This window comes from Staurois parvus, unplaced genomic scaffold (genome assembly GCF_062004578.1).
Source record: "Staurois parvus isolate SC_StPar_1 unplaced genomic scaffold, SC_StPar_1.0 ptg001112l, whole genome shotgun sequence".
In the NCBI taxonomy this organism is placed as follows: domain Eukaryota; kingdom Metazoa; phylum Chordata; class Amphibia; order Anura; family Ranidae; genus Staurois; species Staurois parvus.
In genome coordinates this window covers 439,766-462,003 of record NW_028318908.1, presented here as the reverse complement: position 1 = coordinate 462,003, position 22,238 = coordinate 439,766, and the positions used below count along the sequence as shown (strand labels likewise).

The window sequence follows — 22,238 nt, the reverse complement described above, 5'->3', positions numbered from 1 at the left end:
TGCTCTAGATTCTGTCAGCCCCAGTTTTGATCAATTGCCCTGATAGTGTTTTGTAGCTCTAGTATATCAGATGCTGAGAGGCAGAACAAGGATACCCCCACTCATTCTGGAATGTTATAATGAAGCAGGGATAGCCCTTTCTCTGCCTTATGTATGAAATATGTCTATGTCAGAGCCTTCACATCACTTAATCAAACCCTTTTTCTGGTTCTGCACAAGGTAGTAATCATCTACCAGGTTGACATCCTGCCCAGTCAGTTCTATGGTGTTCTGTGTGATCAAGACCTGACCAGCTTCAGGAGGATAGCAGTGATGGCTGCTGCTCTGACTTTTGTCATTTCCGTGGTGAGTTTTCTCTTCCATTTACCCACCAAGAATGTCTTCTCTTCTGCCAATCTCATCTGGCCAGTCAGATTTCATTTTTACCCTGAGTATCATTCATCAATCTGTCTGTCAATCAAGGTTTCCTGTGCACCCACCAATCAGACTTGAGCATCCTGGGAATACAGGGAGGCTTGTATGAATGAGGTCTGTTGCACTTTATTATTGTTTATTGGGTGGTCATACTGTCTGCTGGTCAGGGAGTCAAATTCAGGAACTTTGTGATGGTGGGAAGAATCAGCCAAATTTCTCTGCATTATCACATGGAGACATTATTAATCCGCCATACATAGGCTATATGGTGCAGATATGGATGGGACTTGAATCAGTCATGCGATTATTTGTGGTAAGATCAAAGGGTGACACAGGATGTGGAGTTTGTGTGCCAGCATCTCACCAGTTTCACCAATAAAATTCCAACCCCATCCTTCACACTTACTTCTATCAGATCAGTGGATCATGTGTGGAACACAATCATTTTTCTGTCACCGCGGCAGACAGCATGTAGTTCTAAATGAACTGTGAGGGCACTGATGAGCTCTTGTAGTCCATTCACAAGCCCAGCCATTTTCATATTGCCAGCCCATACAGAGGTACAGGCTAAAATCTGTAGGGCTCGTCTGTGGGAGCCTGATGTTGCACCCATGATTCTCCACCTTGGGGGAAAAATATTAACTGCACATTTTTTTCTGCAAAAATATGTGCATTTATTCTTTTTTTCTCTAAATGTGTTTATTTGTCCTTTAAAGCAGTGGCACCAAACTGCGGCCCGTGGGCCGGATGTGGCCCTTTGCTTGCCTATATCCTGCCTTTGAGGCACCATTCTGTCTATTCACAATAGCAATGGTGCACCAATGCATCCACTGATGTCAATGATGGGGAATATTCCATCAATTGATACTAGTGCAGGGGCGGACTGACCATTTGGAAACTCGGGCACTGCCCGAGGGCACAGGGTCAGTAGGGGGCCCCATGAGATGCCCCTGGTACCTTTTTCATAGGCTTTTTTGAGTTTGGACAAGGACACAGTTGCCCCATGATCCCCTATTTCCCGGGTGCCCAATGAGTTGTCATTCCACCCCTGTACTAGTGTTATTATTATTATACAGGATTTACCAGTACATAGCGCCAACAGTTTCTCAGTGATATGGCACCATTCCTCCCACTGACACCAATAATGGAGCACCATTCTTCCCACTAACACCAATGATGGAACACTGTTCCTCTCACTGATACAAGGGGTCACTATTCCTCCCATTAAAACCAAGGATGGGGCATTGTTTACATCTGCTGATGCCGGGCATTTTCTACTCCCACTGGCCATAGTCTGGCCCGCCTAAAAGGACAGTAAACTGATCCTTTGTTTAAAAAGTTTTGAAACCCCTGCTTTAGAGTCATGGTGTTCCAGCTGTATGGAATATGCCTGAAGAGTTACCACCCAGAAGAAGCTGATGTATCTGGAACTATGGCTTGTGTGTAGGGAAATGGCGTATAAGGGTTTGGGGCTTGATATGGAACCCCAGCCAGGTGAATAATTTGTTGGCCTTTATCACAGACAGTTGGAACAAACATCTTTGATTATCTGAGTGGAATCCTAAGTTATATGACTATCACTATTCCCATCTTCTCTGGAGTGTACTATGACCTGAGTGCTGGTGAAGTGAGCACGCTTATCAGAAACGTAACAGTTCTGCCCATACCCACTCCCCAGCTGATTTATCCCATCAAACACCTCTCTTCTCCTCCCCTTACCTCTCTCTCCTTCCCCCCCATTCTTGCCCCTTATCTTCATACTCCCAATCTTCCCCTCCTTTACTAATCCTCTCTTAATTTTCTTCCTGCTTTTTTCCCTTCATTCTCTTTCTGTCTCCCCTACCTCCTTCCCTTCTTTCTACATGTAGTGCTAACCCTGGAGGAGCTGCTTGCATTTTTTCCCAGGTTTCACCCTTTTTTTGCCCCACAGCCAGGCACAAAGTATTTTCCACAGCCAGATACATGCACACACTTGCACATTGTCTTCAATGACCAGTCTAAGGGATGGTTGTTTATGGAGTTTTATTGTAGAACTGGGGATTTAGTAGGATACACCAAAATTAGAACTATTCACAGTCAGGAGATCTAGCTGATCTCTTAGTTGAATACTATTGAAGTCCTGGCTAAAATCAGATAGCAGACTTCTCTTAGAATTGTAGCAGCAAGTAGTTTAGAAGTGACCAAAGTCCCTTTTTGTAGAAGCGGTTACAGGGCTGAGCTCCTCGGGTACAAGCCAGTTACGACAGACTGAGATAGCCCAAAGGTAACTTAGCAAAGTCCTTTGCAGTAGCAACAGTGTCACAAGCTCTTCAGAACACCAGCCTTGTTCCCTTTTCTCAGACCCAAGCTGACTATAAAGCACCAGAGGGGTAGTAAAGCACACAGAGTCCCCTAGATCTCTATGTCTGTACTTGCATGCCCAAGGACACAATGGCAACCACCTCCTTCCAAATGACTCTCTCTCTCCAGTGATACTAGAAAGATCTTTGGCAGATGGCTCCCCTCAGTCAGTTAACTGTAGAACCAGGGTCACTCTCTCTACATTTTTTTTTTTTTTTTTTTTAAGTCCGCAAACGTGCGAAAAACGAAAAGCCCGTAAGTGTTCACAAAAAAAGTGCAAGTGCAAAACACCACACTAAAAAGTGCACTTAGGGGTGTGCTTTGTCCTTCCCCCGAAGGGGATGGACCACTACCCTGATCCCCCGGGGCACGAAGCTCCTGACAGGGACAAGGTTCCCATTTGGTCCTCCTGGCCAAAAGGCCTGGTGGACCACCGTTCCTTGTGGCCAGCCGAAGCCAGCCACCCAGTACTTGGTCAGGGGGCTCTCCCAAAAAGAAAACCCCCCAGGGACAGGGGAGGAAGGAACCAAAAGGCCACACATCCTCCCCCTAGACTTCAGGGCAGGCCCAAGGACCCACACCCTCCATCCTGTGAGAAAAACACACAGATAAGACAGAAGAAAAGTGACAAAACGTGGGAGTGAAATAAATTAAATAAATAGAAAATAAAAAAGTGGTCGTGCCAAATTGTGCACAGACCAGGCCCTGAGGCCTGTAGCAAAAATTGCCCCGAACTTAGCCAGAAGGCCTGGTCCTGAGGGCGCTGTGCAGATAAAGTTGAAAACACAGTGACCATGTGCCTTTTCACACTGTGGGGTCCCACACCCAGGTGTTACTAAGAGCACCCCTGAGGCGACCACTCAGGGGGCACTGGTTTGCGGACTTTCTGCCTTCCGCTCGAATCAGGAGGAACTGGGTCCTTCCGGTCTTCCCGGGAGAATTACTCACGGGCCCCAGCTACTACTCGTGGGCGCCTCGCTTTCTGTTCCAGCCGGTACTAGCCGTCCAGACCCCCATCATTCCAGCAGGGGTACTATACAACCAGCCATCCCCGCAAAGCTAGAATGGCCGTGGAGTACCCCCGCTGGACACTGATAAGAACAGATACTACACTTGATCTTAGCCAAAAGGTCACTCTCTCTACCTTCAGGCCCTTAGGTCGTCTACGTGAGGCCTGCATGGGAGCAGGTGCCAGACGAGGCAAGCCTGCTTCCAGCCTGACTTGGTGCAATCTTCTCTAGGGAGAGACACTGACCCCTCCATGTGCTCACAGAACATAAATACCACTCCCAGCTTGAAATGGGGCCACCCTCCCCTGCAATTGGCTAGAGCTTTATCCATATTCATGCTGTTCATTTGCCTAGCCCCTACCCATGTTCTGGAAGGCTCTCTCTCATAGCTTCTTGAAGGCAGGTGGAAACTCAAACAACGCCAGAGCAGACCTAACTGATCAATCACAACACTCTGGTAAGCAAAGAGCCCAATTAGATTTTCCTAACAGTCTCTCTATCAAGCATAGCCGTGTTTCTCGCTTATCCTAACTATACAAATCCCAGCATCTCCTAACTATACAAATCCCAGCATCTAAGTAGAAGGGTGCTACATGCATTACTGGATTTGAGCATTAGTAACAACTCCTGAAATGTGTGCAATCAGCAGAGTATCTATTCAAATTTGTCTTTTTCAATAAAAATTAGCAAACATTGCTGTCCATGGATTTGTGATTGTGAATTGTTACAACTGCACAGCAATCAGAAGCAAACAGGTCCTAGACAGAGGCATTAGAGGATTAAAGACAGTAAATTGTGCCAATAATAAAGGCTCAGCTCATATTCAGCCATCCACAATCTTGACCGGGATTTTCCAGCAGAACAGATTCTTTACTTTGGCATCAAACAGCTGCCATACAATGGTCATCGGAACTTGCAGGCAACAAAACAACAGTTCAATCACTGGCCACAGTGAGGTGGGGAGAGGTCACGTGGCCATAGAATGGTGGTAATCCTGATTTTACTGGATGCCCAATGTGGGGATGAAATATGAGTTTTAATAATAGTCTATGTGACAGGGTTGTGTATGTAGAAATGTGGCATTACTGAAACCCATCCCACAATGGGGCACTGCGACTGCCTGAGTAGTTACATGGCACCCCTCAGTATAGCCCTTCACATCAAAGCACCAGTTCTGATCCACCTTCAGCTCTATAATTGTTGTAGTCTGGTGGGTCAGTGCAAGTTCGAAGACGTGGCCTCTCTTTGTGCTTGTGTTGGGACGCCCTAAACTAGTGTTTCTCAACCTTGTTTCAATCAAGGCACCCTTTAAAATTATGGACAGTCCCGAGGCACCCCATTAGAACTATTTTAATAGTTTTATATAATGCAGCAACTTGTAGGACACCCAACATTAGAGGTGACTTATGCTTCCAAAACACACTTTTGCACACTGGTACTGACTAGTATACCAATGTTTCTCTTCTCCCTCAGTTTTTCTCCATCACCTAATGTGACCCCAGCACTGATGGAGAGGGGCAGAGGAGGGTCAAACTAGGATGCTGTGCAGGCAGCTGACATCGTCCTTATCAACTGATGATGTCATTGGTTTTCAGGAAGCTGGCGGCTAGAAGGTCGTAATGGTGCACAATGAAAACCTGTGGCTTTGTGTAACTAAAAGGCAGGCTTGTACTACATGTTGGCTTGTATACAAGTTTTGGGCAATTTTTAGACATTTTGCCAAGGCACCCCTAAAGAAACCTCAAGGCACCCTAAACCAATGCAAATAACATTCTGATGTCGGCATTTTATAGCAAGTTTGGAATCTACGTCAGAGGTTTGAAGGAGTTTGCAGGAACATTTATCAGTACCAACTTTACAGAATTACATTTTCCAAAGCCCAGGTAGTGTACAGACAGCATTCATCCATTAATGTGGTATAAACATGATTCTACTTACTTTGGGGTAGTTGGGCAATTCGGTGACGTAGTTGTAGGTTACACCTCTCTTCAGGGGGCAGGTTATTCCACTCTTACACCCGTCTGCTGCTGGTAGAGATAAGAGTATAGCTGACCGTAGACTACAGCATAGCAGATTGGAGTTACCTCACCTGGCAGATGAAACAGACATGGTCACCAAGTTGTAGAGGCCACATTTCTACACACATCACACCCCTGCGGCGCCTTTATAAGCAACAACCATACAGTGTCTGTGCATACACACACAACCCCTTCCTCACCTCTACATATACCTTCACCCATACAGCTCCTGCATGCACGCACATACACAAATATCATGCCTCCTACATGGCTTCTACACACACCAAGCCCCGTACAGCACCTGAGTGCACATACATGATTCCTTGTATTGTGTCTTTGCACACACATACACCCCATGCCCTTATGACGCCTCCAAACACATCACACTTACGACTGGTGAAGGTGACATTGACGGTGTAGTTTCTGCCTCTTACTAGAACACACGGCGTCTTCTCCCATGGAGATATATCCACTTTCAGCAGCCTCCCTTTCTCACTGCCTGCAGTGATAAAAAGACCAGCAAAGCACTGAGATTATTCTCTTGTATTAATTGGCACACATTCCATACTCCATCCTCAATTCAGTCCAGCTGAGATGAGGAGGAGACAGTTACATAGTTAGTCTGGCTGAAAAGACAAAAGTCCATCCAGTTCAAAAAAAAAGTTATAATCCTATACCCACAGTTGATCCAGAGGAAGGCAAAAAAAACCCAGCAAATCATGATCCAATTTGTTCCTGCAGGGGAAAAAATTCCTTCCTGGTCCCCCCAGAGGCAACCAGATATTCCCTGGATCAACTATAAATGTTAGTATCCAGTTATATTCTGTGTATCCAAAAAAGAATCCAGGACTTTTGGAAAGCAATCCACTGAGCTGGCCAGAACCAACTCTTGAGGCAGTCTATTCCACATTTTCACAGCTCTCACTGTGAAGAAACCTTTCCGTGTTTGGAGATTACATTTCTTTTCCTCCAGACGTAAAGAGTGCCCCTTGTCCTCTGTGATAACCTCAGGGTGAATAAATCTACACAGAGTTCACTATATGAACCACTGATGTATTTATACATGGAGATCATATCCCCCCTTATGTATTATACATGGAGATCATATCCCCCCTTATGTATTATACATGGAGATCATATCCCCCCTTATGTATTATACATGGAGATCATATCCCCCCTTATGTATTATACATGGAGATCATATCCCCCTTATGTATTATACATGGAGATCATATCCCCCCTTATGTATTATACATGGAGATCATATCCCCCCTTATGTATTATACATGGAGATCATATCCCCCTTATGTATTATACATGGAGATCATATCCCCCCTTATGCATTATACATGGAGATCATATCCCCCTTATGTATTATACATGGAGATCATATCCCCCTTATGTATTATACGTGGTGATCATATCCCTCTTATGTATTATACATGGAGATCATATCCCCCCTTATGTATTATACATGGAGATCATATCCCCCCTTATGTATTATACATGGAGATCATATCTTCCCCTTATGTATTATACATGGTGATCATATCCCCCCTTATGTATTATACATGGAGATCATATCCCCCTTATGTATTATACATGGAGATCATATCTCCCTTATGTATTATACATGGAGATCATATCCCCCCTTATGTATTATACATGGAGCTCATATCCCCCTTATGTATTATACATGGAGATCATATCCCCCCTTATGTATTATACATGGAGATCATATCCCCCCTTATGTATTATACATGGAGATCATATCTTCCCCTTATGTATTATACATGGAGATCATATCCCCCCTTATGTATTATACATGGAGATCATATCCCCCCTTATGTATTATACATGGAGATCATATCCCCCTTATGCATTATACATGGAGATCATATCCCCCTTATGTATTATACATGGAGATCATTTCCCCCCTTATGTATTATACGTGGTGATCATATCCCCCTTATGTATTATACGTGGTGATCATATCCCTCTTATGTATTATACATGGAGATCATATCCCCCCTTATGTATTATACATGGAGATCATATCTTCCCCTTATGTATTACACATGGTGATCATATCCCCCCTTATGTATTATACATGGTGATCATATCCCCCTTATGTATTATACATGGTGATCATATCCCCCTTATGTATTATACATGGAGATCATATCCCCCCTTATGTATTATACATGGAGATCATATCCCCCCTTATGTATTATACATGAAGATCATATCCCCTTTATGTATTATACATGGAGATCATATCCCCCCTTATGTATTATACATGGAGATCATATCCCCCCTTATGTATTATACATGGAGATCATATCCCCCCTTATGTATTATACATAGAGATCATATCCCCCCTTATGTATTATACATAGAGATCATATCCCCCCTTATGTATTATACATAGAGATCATAACCCCCCTTATGTATTATACATGGAGATCATATCCCCCCTTATGTATTATACATAGAGATCATATCCCCCCCTTATGTATTATACATGGAGATCATATCCCCCCTTGTGTATTATACATAGAGATCATATCCCCCCCTTATGTATTATACATGGAGATCATATCCCCCCTTATGTATTATTCATGGAGATCATATCCCCCCTTATGTATTATACATGGAGATCATATCCCCCCTTAATCTCCTCTTCTCAAGAGAGAATAAATTCAGTCCCTCTAATCTTTCCTCATAGCTGTGCTCCTCCATGCCTCTTATCAATTTGGTTGCCCTTCTCTGTACTTTCTCCAGTTCCCCAATGTTCTTTTTGTGAATTGGTGCCCAAAACTGAACTGCATATTCCAGATGAGGTTTTATTAATGATTTGTAGCGGGGTAATATGATATCTCTCTCTCTGGAGTCTATACCTCTCCTAATACGAGAGGATTTTTCTCGCTTTAGAATCCGCAGCTTAGTATTGCATGCCATTATTAATCTTGTGATCTACCAGAACCCACAGATCCTTCACCATTAATTCCCACAGTTGTACTCCCCCTAGTATGTATTATACATGCATATTCTTAGTTCCCAAGTGCATAACCTCACATTTATCAACATTAAACCTCATTTGCCACATAGTTGCCTGTAACGGAACCGACCCAGCCTGCGCTGAGTACTTCCATTAGAATACCGCTTCCCCGTCAGAACACAACAGACACCACAGCTGACCAAACAAGAGTAGACGACACCAATCTTGAAGTAATCCAGAAGGTAGACTACTTTATTTAAACACAGATACAAGATATATACACTCAAGGGACAATCCCCCCTCCCTGCATAATGACACAGGGTGGGGCAATCTACATTTAGTAACAAGAGACCCACAGGTATTCAAACTTCACACCAGCAAACAGTCCCATCATAAGGGAGGGCTGCTGGAGGCCCCCCCTCTAAGCTAATACATATACATCCCATAATAGTTTGCTCCCAAGCAAGACAAACAATAGAACAATGGGATGCAGCCACACAACACCATACAATCCACAACCCCACCTATCTCCTAGACATGTCTACACAAATTAGGACAGATCACCCTGTACCCCTAACAGGCACAGGGTGACTTACACATAATAGGGATATGGGGAGCTTAGAAAGGAGTCTCCCCACCTTTCCAAAGTGAGCTGGGTTCCATGGGCCCCCCACCCAAAGTGACTCCTGTCATATTGCCCAATTACACAGTGCATTGAGGTCAGCTTGTAAGTTGGAGACATCCTGTAAGGACGTTATTCTACTGCAAAGCTTGGTGTCATCTGCAAAGACTGAAATGGTATTTTTAATCCCAGACCCTATATTGTTTATAAATATATTAAAAAGTAAGGGTCCCAACACTGAACCTTGGGGTACACCACTGACAACCCTAGACCACTCAGAGTACGAATAATTAACCACTACTCTTTGAATACGATCTTTCAGCCAGTTGTCTATTCATTTACATACGGATTTTTTCAAGCCTTTACTTTACCTTACACATTAGCCGTGTGTGGGGAACTGTGTCAAATGCTTTTGCAAAATCCACGTCCACATAAAATGAAATCAGATTTGTTTGACAACTTCTGTCTTTGATGAATCCATGCTGTCTGTTACTTAAAATATTTTTTTCCAGCAAGAACTCCTCTATGTGGTCTTTTATTAAAATCTCCAGTATCTTCTCAACTATAGAAGTTACACTAACAGGTCTATAATTACGTAGTAAAAATTTTGACCCCTTTTTAAATATTGGCACCACATTGGCCTTATGTCAATCCAGTGGTACTATGCCAGTCATTAAAGAGTCCCTAAAAATGAGAAACAATGGCTTTGAAATGACAGAGCTCAATTCTTTAAGGACCCGTGGGTGTATGCCATCCGGTTCAGGTGCTTCATTCACTTTTATTCTGTCTAAATATTTTTGGATCATATCAATTGTGAGCCAATGTGGATCATCTGGAGCTGTGTCAGTACCATGCCCATTATGGACATGAGCTCCCCCATGCTCCTCTGTATACACAGAGCTGAAGAAGGTATTTGATAAATTTGCCTTCTCTTTGTCCCCAGTCACCCACTCTCATTATTTTGTAAAGGGCCTACATGCTCGGACCGAACCTTTTTACTATTAATATATTTGAAGAATTTTTGGGGTTAGTCCTGCTTTTGCAATCTGTCATTCGTTTTCAATTTTTGCAGCCTTTATTTCCTTTTTGCATATTCTATTATATTCTTTGTAATGTTTAAATGATGATAGCGTTCTTTCATTTTTATACAGTCAGGTCCATAAATATTGGGACATTGACACAATTCTAACATTTTTGGCTCTATAGCCTTTTTAACTTTGGCCATAAGCCACATAAGTTTGATTTTTAGCCTTTTAAACTTGTTGCTCATGGGAATATATTTTGCAGTGTGTTTACATACAGTCTTTCTAAAGAACTCTGATTTCTGTGTTGTGTTCATTGATGCCAATATTCCCTATCAGTCTAAGTCTTGGAGAGCAGCTCTCAGCCTTGGAAAATTAGCTCTCTTACAATTGAGCATTTTATTTTTTCCGTATGTGCTTGCTGTTTACACCTAACAAATGAAATCATATTATGGTCACTGTTACCCAGATGTTCTTTTATATGGACATTCGTAATAAGCTCTGCATGGTTTGAGATTAACAGGTCCAGCAGAGCATGATTCCTAGTTGGGGCCTTTATGAACTGTACCATACAATTGTCCTGTAGTAGGTTTAAAAATTTTTGCCCTTTAACTGTTCCTGCAGTACCATTACTACAGTCGATTTCCAGGTAGTCAAAATCCCCCATTATTATCACTGTCCCAGCCTTTGCAGCCCTTTTGATCTATGCAAGGAGCTGAGTTTCCACCTCCTCTTTAACACTAGGAGGCTTATAACAAACTCCAATGATTACCTTTGTAATATGCACCCATTGTGCAGTTCCACCCATAATACTTCAGTCTCATCACACTCTCCATCAACTAGGTCCTCTTTCGCACTCGCTCTGAGATCACTTCTCACATAGAGACAGACACCACCACCTTTCCTATTTACCCTGTCTCTCCGAAAGAGAACATAGCCAGGAATATTAATGGCCCAGTCATGTGAGGAATGAAGTCAAGATTCAGCAATACCAATTAAATCATAGTTCTCTTCATGCACCAAAGCTTCCAAGTCCTCTATTTTGCTTGGCAGACTTCTGGCATTGGTGAACATAATCCATTGACTCCTGGTTCACACGTATTTTGCATATTTTTATTTTCATACAAATGGTACCAATTCCACTGGTTGTTTGTAACATGGGAACCTTCTTATCATCTGCCATAGCCTTCCCCCCCATCTTTCCCCATTCCACCCACCAATAAGTACTGGCCTCTGTCTGATCTGTCTACCCCGTTATAATCCAATTCTCCCTCCCCCCTCAATCCTAGTTTAAATACTCCTCCAGCCTTCCCATAAACCTCTCCCCCGTCACAGCGAACCCCTTCCATTTAGGTGCAGACCATCTCTAGCATATAGGTTGCACCCCAATGAAAAGTCAGCCCAGTGCTCTAGAAACCAAAATCCTTCCCTCTTACACCAGGTCTTCAGCCATGCATTGAGTTCTCTAATCTCCCCCTGTCTTTCCTGAGTTGCGCATGGCACAGGTAATATTTCAGAGAATATCACCTTGGAGATCCTTCCCTTCAACTTGCAGCCTAGTTCTTTAATTTGATTCTTAAGGAGCCTCCACCTTCCATGTATTCTGTCATTGGTTCCAACACCAAGACAGCTGGGTCATGCCCAGCCCCTCCCAGTAATTTATCAACCCGGTCCACCACATGCCGAACACTGGCACCAGGGAGACAGTTGAGGCGATCCTGGCGACAAATTATTCTATCAGTCCTTCAGATTATAGAATCTCCTACTACCACCAACTCTCTAGGTCTTCCTGCACTACCCTCACCATCCCTCCCAGATGGTCTGCCCCCCTGGCTGTTAGGGATAGCAGTGACATCCAGGGCTGCCACCCCTGAGCTTTTGACCCCCATATCTTCACACAATTTGGCAAATCTGTTTGGGTGCTCAAACCCAGGACCAGCCCTCCTTTTCAGTGAGCCCCTACCACTCTCTCTCGCTACAGTAACCAATCTTCCTACCTGATAATCCTGATTAGCCCCTCTGCCCTCCACATCAATCCCATTAGCTACCCGCTCAGAGAGTAGAAGACCCCTTTCAACATTGCCGGTTCTGCCCAGTGTTGCAACTTGCTCCTCCAGATCTCTAACGCGAGTTCCAGAAGGGCAACCCACTCACATCTGTCGCAGCGGTATCCTGCATACCTGTTGCTCCATTGTTGCATACATGCGGCACACTGTGCACTGCACAAAACCTTCCACCGTGCTAGCACACATTATCCCAGTTACAATATTAATAGGAAATATCAGTTGTCACTTACAGGTTAGTAGACTCCTGTTATAATCTTCTGTTTTCCACTCCGGTTTTTTAACTCCACAGATCAAATGTTCACTCATGCAGGCCATAGATGGGTCAAAAATCGTCCGATTTTTCGGCCGAAAATAAAATCGTCCGATTTTTGGATCGTTAGTGGGTTAATAGGTCGGCCGTTTTTTCGGTATTTTGGCAGATTTTTTTTATCGGTAAAGTTGGGGAAAAAAATCGGCCAATTTTCGCGGCAATGATGGGCAAATCGGCCGATCTTTTTACCGATAAAAAATCTGCGCATGAGCAGTGACCTGCAAGAGGAAGACAAAAAGAAGAGGATGAAGAAGAGGATGAAGAAGAAGAGGATGAAGTAGGAGAGGATTAAGAAGAAGAGGATGAAGAAGAAGTAGAAGAAGAGGATGAAGAAAAAGAAGAAGAAGAAGAGGATGAAGAAGAAGAAAAAGAAGAGGATGAAGAAGAAGAGGATGAAGAAGAAGAAGAGGATGAAAAAGAGGACGAAGAAGAAGAAGAAGAGGATGAAGAAGAAGAAGAGGATGAAGAAGAAGAGGAATTCCAGTTCTGCAAAAAGTGTCTCTGCAGAGAGCTCCGCTATTTCTTTGACAGCTCTTTGACTTTTATAGCGGCTGCAACATTGTATCTATTTGTTTCGGAATAAAAACATCTGTATCCGAAATGGATACAAATGGATACAATGTTGCAGCCGCTATAACTGTCAAAGAACTGTCAAAGAAATAGCGGAGCTCTCTGCAGAGACACTTTTTGCCGGCTGTAGACGGGATGAAAATCGGCCGATTTTTTTTACCGTTCCTGGTAACGTTGGCTGATTGAATGATCGATTTTTCATTTTTTTTAAAGAAAATTGGCAGGTTTTCTCCCCATCTATGGCCTGCATCAGTCAAAGGTCTAGCAAGCAAATAACAGGCAAGCTCAGAGTGAGCTCTACAGCAAGTTATATAGGACCTGTATCACCTGTGACCAATTAACCCCTCCCCTTAATTAGCAGACTGAAGGAAGACAAGGAAAGGAAGAAAAATAAATGCTATTTAAGGCTTGGTTCACATATCTGTGTTTCTGCGGTCCGTGTTTTGCGTGGGCACGAGAGCCCATTCATTTGAATGGACTCCCGTGCCCGTGACACGCAGGGAGAAGTCCCTGCACTTCTGAAAACGCAGCCCGCACGGAAACCTCAGTTCCCAGTACGGTTGCAATTTCCAGTACAGGCGACGTGCCATTAAAATTAATGGCACCCGTCCATGGGTCCGCATTCTTCTGTACGGGAGGTGCGGCTGCACGGATTTTAGTGCGGATCCGCAGCGGCAACACCCGCACATATGTGAACCTAGCCTCAAAAGTGACAGAAAAAGTGATTTTAAAAAGTAAAAGCTTTTAGCAAGACCCAAAGAAGAAAATAAAACAACTACAAGCACCAGTAATCACCAGCAGTCAAAAATAAAACTTTTTCACTCTCCACTCAAATTTCCAACTCTTTTTAGCTACCAGCCAGCAAAAAATGCCAGACAATTGGCTAATTCCATCTTATGACATCAATACTGACTCAGCGCAGTCGCTGAAACTCTGTGGCTTCCCAACTGTGACAGTGAAGGCGGTCAGTGCCAGCAGCAGTGCGATGTGACCCAACGACATGGTGACAGCTGAGGGGAGACAATGTACAGTGAGGACAAGTTCACTGCTTCCTCCATATTTCACAGCTACCTCTGCTTTCTCACTCCACCCAAGCGTTCGATGTAAATGGGGTTATAAACAGCATCCTTACAGGACTAGACAGTCACATTTCTCCCTGGCATGTCCATCACCCAGGGCTGCTGTTAGAAACCATGGGGCCCCATTCAACCAACCTGACAGCCCCCCCCCCCAAAAAAAACACAGTTTACTATGCTTCAGTTATGAATGAACACAGTGAGTGATCAGTACCGATCTCTCATCGTGCTCATTCAGGAAAGAAAGGGGCTGGTAAATGTGATCTTCCCCCATTTTCCATCCTGAAGGATCCCATTGTGTTTCTGCAGCTGCCGGTGGAAAGGAGAGGAGGGAAGCCGGAAACACTGTAGGGGCTGGGGCACCAGATGCAGGGATCGGTTCCAGTAACTGCCCTTCTCCCGCTGTGCCAATCACCTTCCCTGCTCACATCCGATTTACCCAGCTGCCTGGGCCCCATGCAGGAGGACTGGTGGTACCCCCTTATCCATAGCCCTGCCATAATAATGGGGGAAGCCAAACAAACAGCCAATGACGATGCTCCAAGGTGCTTGTAGGGAATTCTGATTGTCTGCTGCAACTCGTTACATTAAAGATTAAGAATCCTCGATTGGGCACGGCTGTGTTCCTCATGACATGAGGTCACAATTGGCAGCAGTGCTTCCTCCCCCATATCCTGCCTGAGACTCCGGTGACCTGTATCACATATGGAGGAGGCATCACAGGTCCCAGCATGTGCAGAGCTCCCTAACAATAGGAGAACATATAGAACCACACTACCAGTCCCAGCATACCTGGATGACCCCAATGATAGGGCAAGAGCAGTAACCATACACTAAACAAGAAAATTCTCATCTTTCCTGGAAGTAAACAGGATACAAGTTGTGTGTGTGTGTGTATTTATCTATAGCGGGTGTTTGTATAAAGGGGTATATATCTATAGAGGGTATACATATATACACTCACTGGCCACCATATTAGGTACACCTGTTGAACTGCTTAGTAACACAAATTGCTAATCAGCCAATCACATTGCAGCAACTCAATGTATTAGGGCATCTAGCTGTGGTGAAGACGACTTGAAGTTCAAACCGAGCATCAGAATGGGGAAGAAAGGGGATTTAAGTGACTTTGAATGTGACGTGGCTGTTGTTGCCAGACGGGCTGGTCTGAGTATTTAAAAAACTGCTGATCTACTGGGATTTTTACTCACAACCATCTCTAGGACTTACAGAGAATTGTCTGAAAAAGAGAAAATATTCAGTGAGCGGCAGTTGTGTGGATGAAAATGCCTTGTTGATGTCAGAAGTCAGAGGAGAATGGGCAGACTGGTTCGAGATGATAGAAAGGCAACAGTAACGCAAATAACTAATACAACCGTTACAACCAACATATCGAACCGTGAAGCAGATAGGCTACAGCAGCAGAAGATAACACTGTCAGCTAAGAACTGAGACTAAAATTTGCCAAGGCTCACCAAAATTGGACAATAGAAGATTGGAAAAACATTGCCTAGTCTGATGAGTCGCAATTTCAGCTGTGACATTCAGATGGTAGGGTCAGAATTTGGCGTAGACAACATGAAAGCATGGATCCATCCTCCCTTGTATCAATGGTTCATGGATGTGCAGCTGACAAATCTGCAGCAACTGCGTGATGCTATCATGTCAATAAGGCCCAAATCTCTGAGGAATGTTTCCAACACCTTGTTGGATCTATGCCACGAAGAATTAAGACAATTCTGAAGGCAAAAGGGTTTCAACCCGGTACTAGCAAGGTGTACCTAATAAAATAGCTGGTGACAGCCATATACATTACAGGGTGTGTAGGCAGGTGCTGTTTTCTCCACTGTAGGTGGTACTTGACCTAAGTTGTTCCACAGCCTGGAGAGGAAGTCCAAGGGAAAAATGCTTTCTCTATGGTTTCCTGGGTCAATGGAGCATCGTTCTTACTGGCTACACTGCAGCCATGTAACCCTTAGTGGCCATCTTGGGTCAGCAGGGTCTATTTAAGTCCCTGCTCCTGAGTTTTGGCACGCTTTGTTCGAGTGGCTAGTGTAGAGAGAGAGACCCACTTGTCCGGGACAGCAGCTCACAGTAGGGACATTTTCCTGACGAGGAGAGAAAGGTTATGGACACGCTAACCTGAAAAAAGCCTCCCATCTTGGGACTGGGCTGGCCAGGCCGCACTTCACCCTCTATACAGCTGCCGGTACCTCTCCTCAGCCGCATCTTTGTCTATATTGAACTGTGAGTTATTTCCCAAAATGGCGCTCTCCCGCTAGGGTGTTGGTAACATTGGCATTCTGCTTAATACACGTTTGCAGTTTTGAAACGACTGGTGTATGTACTGCCTGTACCTCCCCACAGTTGGCAGCAGTCGGAAGGATATGTCTCTTGCAGCAGGTGCAGAAGGAGGACTGGGCTCCAGCATGGCCCCGCTCGGGTTGGCCCTAACTGTGACACCTACAGTTGCAAGAAAAAGTATGTGAACCCCTTGGGATTACATGGAGTTTTGCATGAATTGGGCAGAAAATGTGCTCTGAACGTCATCTAAGTCACAACAATAGAAGAACACAGTCTGCTAAACATAATACTACACAAACATTAGATGTTGCCATGGTTTAATTGCACATAACATGTAAACATTCACAGTGCAGGGAGGAAAAAGTATGTGAACCTTTGGACTTAATAACTGGTTGACCCTCCTTTGGCAGCAATAACCTCAACCAAACGTTTCCTGTAGTTGCAGATTAGACCTGCACAACGATCTGGAGTCATTTTGGACCACTCCTCTTCACAAAACTGTTTCAGTGTAGCAATATTCTTGGGATGTCTGGTGTGAATCGCTCTCTTAAGGTCATGCCACAGCATTTCAATCGGGTTGAGGTCAGGACTCTGACTGGGCCACTCCAGAAGGCGTATTCTGTGCTGTTGCAGCCATTGTTTTGTTGAATGACTTGTATGCTTTGGGTCATTGTCCTGTTGCATCACCCATCCTCTGCGGAGCTTCAGTTGGCGGACAGATGGTCGTACGTTTTCCTGCAAAATGTCTTGATAAAGTCTGGAATTCATTTTCCCATCAATGACAACAATCCGTCCAGGCCCTGAGGCAGCAAAGCGGCCCCAAACCATGATGCTCCCTCCGCCATGTTTTACAGTGGGGATGAGATTTTGATGTTGGTGTGCTGTGCCTTTTTTTCTCCACACATAGTGTTGTGTGTTCTTCCCAAACAACTCAATCTTGGTTTCATCTGTCCACAGTATATTTTGCCAGTAGTGCTGTGGAACATCAAGATGTAGCCGCTTTAAAGCAACACAGAGCCTCTTACAAAAAGGACTCTCCCCAACCTCTGGGGGGTGAGAACCCGCTGCACAGTAAGCTAGAGGAAGACTGCAAATGCTGGCACTGCGGCCGGTATCAACATATTTACAGGACTGTGGCTGCTCTGGATCCACAAGCTTTTCCGGGCCATCTTTAAACTAGTGATAATATTGAAAGGCCTGGACTTACCCCACCTGCTAGCCAAACATGAACACTCAGGTAGACAAGCCCATAACTTTTAAGCAGCATGGCTTAGAGTGCTTCAGACTTTTGAGGTCCAACATAAGGCAGTAAAGCAACAACCGGAACAGATAGGGTTGGTACGCATGCCCCCTAAACAGAAGTTATTACTATCACCCCTACAAGAGGGGATCTGGTCCCTCTCCATCAAGGCTCACCGGAAATTACAGGGTGTCACTCTCATGGCTGTCAATTTAACAAGCAATGTCCATCAGTAACTGGTATATCACTTGGATTTTGAGAAAGTGAATAATGCGTAGACTATTTATGGATTGGTATACCAGTAACTGATGAACATTGCTTGTTAAATTGACAATTGGATTGAAGGACAGCGCACCAGAATTTTATCATTTGTTTATGCTAGGTGTATGAGAGTGCACGTTAATAGTGGTTGCAGCAGTTCAGGAATGTATATTTATTTTATTATCATTCTACACTTTATAGGGTATTTGATTTCTATGTTCTGGGGATCAGCATCACTATTCTGTAAAGCGTAAGGATTTGAGTGACTTTGACAAGTTCTGAATTATAATGGCTTGACAACTGGGTCAGGGCAACTCCAAAACTGCAGCTCTTGTGGGTTGTTCCCGGTCTGCATGGGTCAAGACTGACCAAAAGTAGTTCAAGGAAGGGAAACCAATGACAGGGTTATGGGCGGCCAAGGCTCATTGATGCATGTGGGGAGCGAAGGTGTACTCCAATCCAATAGAAGAGCTACTGGAGCTCAAACTGCTGAAAAAGATATTGCTGGTTTTGATAGAAAGGTGTCAGAAGACACAGTGCATTGCAGTTTGTTGTGTATGGGGCTGCGTAGCAGCAGACCAGTCAGGGTCGCCCATGCTGACCTGTGTCCAAAGCCAAAAGCACCTACAATGGGCATGCGGCATCAGGACTCGACCACAGAGCAATGGAAGAAGGTATCTTTGAAGTGTTGTCTTGGTCTCCAAATCTCAATCCAGTCGAACATCTGTGGGTTGTGCTGGAAAAACAAGTTTGATCCATGGAGGCCCCACCTCACAACTTGTATGATTTACAGGATCTGTTACTGACAGCTTGGTGCCAGGGGCTGAATGAAAAAAAAAAAAGAACCTTACAGATTCCTCTATTCACATTGATCGATGTGGATGAAGAAATCTCTCATCCACACACTGGCCTCTCCAGGCCCCCATGCTTGGGCATATATGCTCTTTTTTAACTGCAGATGAAAAATCTCATCCAACAGCGCTGCACACATTTACTTATGTATATTCTGAGAGTAAGACCCCGGTTGCTGTCAGAATAAACAGATCGGTGTTGCAGCTGAATGGCATTCCTGCAAAGAATGCAGCAATAGTTAACAATAAAACAATAACAATAAAACATTAACTTGATGAAACAACTTTTTAGTGAAAAATGTGCCAGAAAATATTATAAAATATATATATAGAAGCACAAGCCCCGGCCACCCCAGGCCCCGATGCTTGGGCATATATGCTCTTTTTTAATTGCGGATGAAAAATCTCATCCAACAGTGCTGCACACATTTATGTATAATCTGAAAGCAAGACCCTGCTGCTGTCAGAATAAACAGATCGGTGCTGCAACTGAATGGCATTCCTGCAAAGAAAACAGCAATGGTTAACAATAAAACAATAACCGTAAAACCCTACCAGTGTAACAGTAACTCGACAACAACAAAAAAATGACAACTGTTTTTGGATTTTAACATTTTTTATTTTTTTTTACTTTTACTTTTTGTTTTGTTTTAAACTTTTTTTTTACTTTAACTTTAACCAGATTGTAGAGTCTTTCAAAATGCGATAGCCAGTTTCCTGACTACCTAACATCTTTCGAGACCCTGTGTATATATGTGCCCTAGACTGTGCCGTACTGTACCCTATACTGATACTCCATTAGTATATGGTAGCAGCGAAAGCAGTCCTTGAGGCAGAGACCAGGTTGGCCAGGACAGGAGGTACAAAAAGAGCAGGTGTCACGCCTAATTCCGTGTCTGCTACAGACACGGCATCTTTTTTGGGGTGTCGTCTGGGTTGGAGTACCAGGAATGGCATCGAAAAAATGCCTCTCATGCAGCCGGTTAACTGCATCTGGGTTGGAGGTTTGGGCCATAGCACTTTCTGGATACAAAAGGGCCATGATGATTTCTTCCTGGAATTTAAGGAAGGATTCATTTCATCCATTTGCTTTGTAAAGCACAAAAGCATTATACAGAGCCAATTGAAATAAATGAACGGACACTTTTTGTACCAGCGTCTGGCTTTTCGGGAAACTAAGTACGGCTTCATCATCTGGTCGTTTATGTCCACCCCTCCCATGTTAAGGTTATAGTCGTGAACACAGAGGGGCTTCTCAACAACACCAGTTACCATGGCAATTTGGATGGTCGTATCTGCGTGAATGTAAGACAGGACGAAAACATCCCATTTGTCCTTCCACGTCACTGTGAGAAATTCCTCATTTCTCAAGCAGGCTTTTTCCCCTTTCTAAGATGGGTATTCACAAGCCATTTGGGGAAGTCCCGGCGAGTAGGTTGCACGGTTCCACATTCGCCAATTCCAAGATTGTACAAATGTCTAAATAGTGGCACGCTTGAATAAAAATTGTCCACATATAAGTGGTACCCCATATGGAAAAAGGATGACACCAAGTCCCAAATTATCTTGCCACTGCTCCCCATGTAGTCTGGGCATCCAGGGGGCTCCCTCGTAAATCCGAAACTTATATGTACAGCCTGTTGCCCTCTCACAAGTCTTATATATCTTGACCCCATATCTGGCACGCTTGGTGGGGAGAATTGTTTGAATACAAGGCAGCCAGAAAAACTAATGAGGGACTCATCAACACAGATGTTTTGCTGGGGAGTATAGACATCTGCAAATTTTTGGTTAAGGTGATTTGCAAGGGGCTGAATTTTGTGGAGCTGGTCAAATTCAGGGTCACCCAGAGGACAACAGAGTGTATTTTTGTTGAAATGTATAAATCGCATAATATTCCCATATCTATGCCTGGCCATGGCAGCAGAGAACACGTGCATATGATGAATCAGGTCTGTGGACCAATACAACCGCAATTCATCTTTTTTTAGTAATGCCCATGTTGAGGGTTAGGCCCAAAAAAACTTTACATTCGGAAACCGTAGTGGGTTTCCATGAGAATGGTTTGGCAAGGTTTGAATTTGGGTTGGCAGTGATAAACTGTTGTGCATATAAATTGCTTTGATCCACAATCAATGCATACAGATCTTCCATGAAAAAACAATGCACAAAATTCAAGGCGAGTAGTTAAATTTGCTGTTTCCACCTGAATTGAGCAGTGAATGGGGAAAGTACGTTAAGCAGTTAATAATATCAGTTTAAGAACACTTACATATAGATTGTGCGAAGTGACACATATCTTTTGATCATAAAGTAGACAATGTATCAACTACTGGCTCCTGCCTCTCCTTCCAGTGTTCCTGTGCTTCTTGGCACCTCTCACCAGAGTGGTTATAGGAGGCAGCTCTGATTATAATTACTCCTTTCAACCTGTCTCAAGTACTAGTCACAAGCTGCCAGTCACAAGTACAGTTCCACACACCAGGCTAGTGGATGTCTTTTTTAGTACACTACTCACAAAAATTAAAGGAACACTTTTTAATCAGAGTATAGCATCAAGTCAATGAAACTCCTGGGATATTGATCTGGTCAGGTAAGTAGCAGAGGGGGTTGTTAATCAGTTTCAGCTGCTTTGGTCTTAAATAAATTAACAACAGGTGCACTAGATGAGCAACAATGAGATGACCCCCAAAACAAGAATGGTTTTACAGGTGGAGGTCACTGACATTTTTTTCCTACTCATGTTCTGACTGTTTTTCACTAGTTTTGCATTTGGCTAGGGTCAGTGTCACTACTGGTAGTATGAGACCATACCTGGACCCTACAGAGGTTGCACAGACAGTCCAACTCCTCCAGGATGGCACATCAATACGTGCCATTGCCAGAAGGTTTGCTGTGTCTTCCAGCACAGTCTCAAGAGCATGGAGGAGATTCCAGGAGACAAGCAGTTACTCTAGGAGAGCTGGACGGGGCGATAGAAGGTCCTTAACCCATCAGTAGGACCGGCCATTAGGTCAGTGCATCACTCTTTTTTGGTGTGCCATGACTTTTGTTTGTGCTGTTTCCTATGTTTACCCAGAAATATACACTATATTGGCAAAATTATTGGGGCGCCTGCCTTTACACGCACATG

General features: G+C 43.9%; 1 protein-coding gene across 1 annotated transcript; it reads right to left on the bottom strand.

Annotated features, from left to right (window-relative positions):
- Window positions 1-4,587: 4,587 nt before the first annotated feature.
- LOC149440111 (NPC intracellular cholesterol transporter 2-like) lies at window positions 4,588-14,387 on the bottom strand. Its single transcript, XM_089658942.1, has 4 exons — window positions 14,287-14,387; window positions 6,174-6,277; window positions 5,699-5,848; window positions 4,588-4,676 (listed from the first exon to the last, which is right to left on the bottom strand). The coding sequence occupies exons 1-4, from the start codon at window positions 14,373-14,375 to the stop codon at window positions 4,588-4,590; spliced, it is 432 nt and encodes a 143-aa protein (XP_089515068.1). The 5' UTR covers window positions 14,376-14,387.
- Between the last annotated feature and the right edge of the window lie 7,851 nt (window positions 14,388-22,238).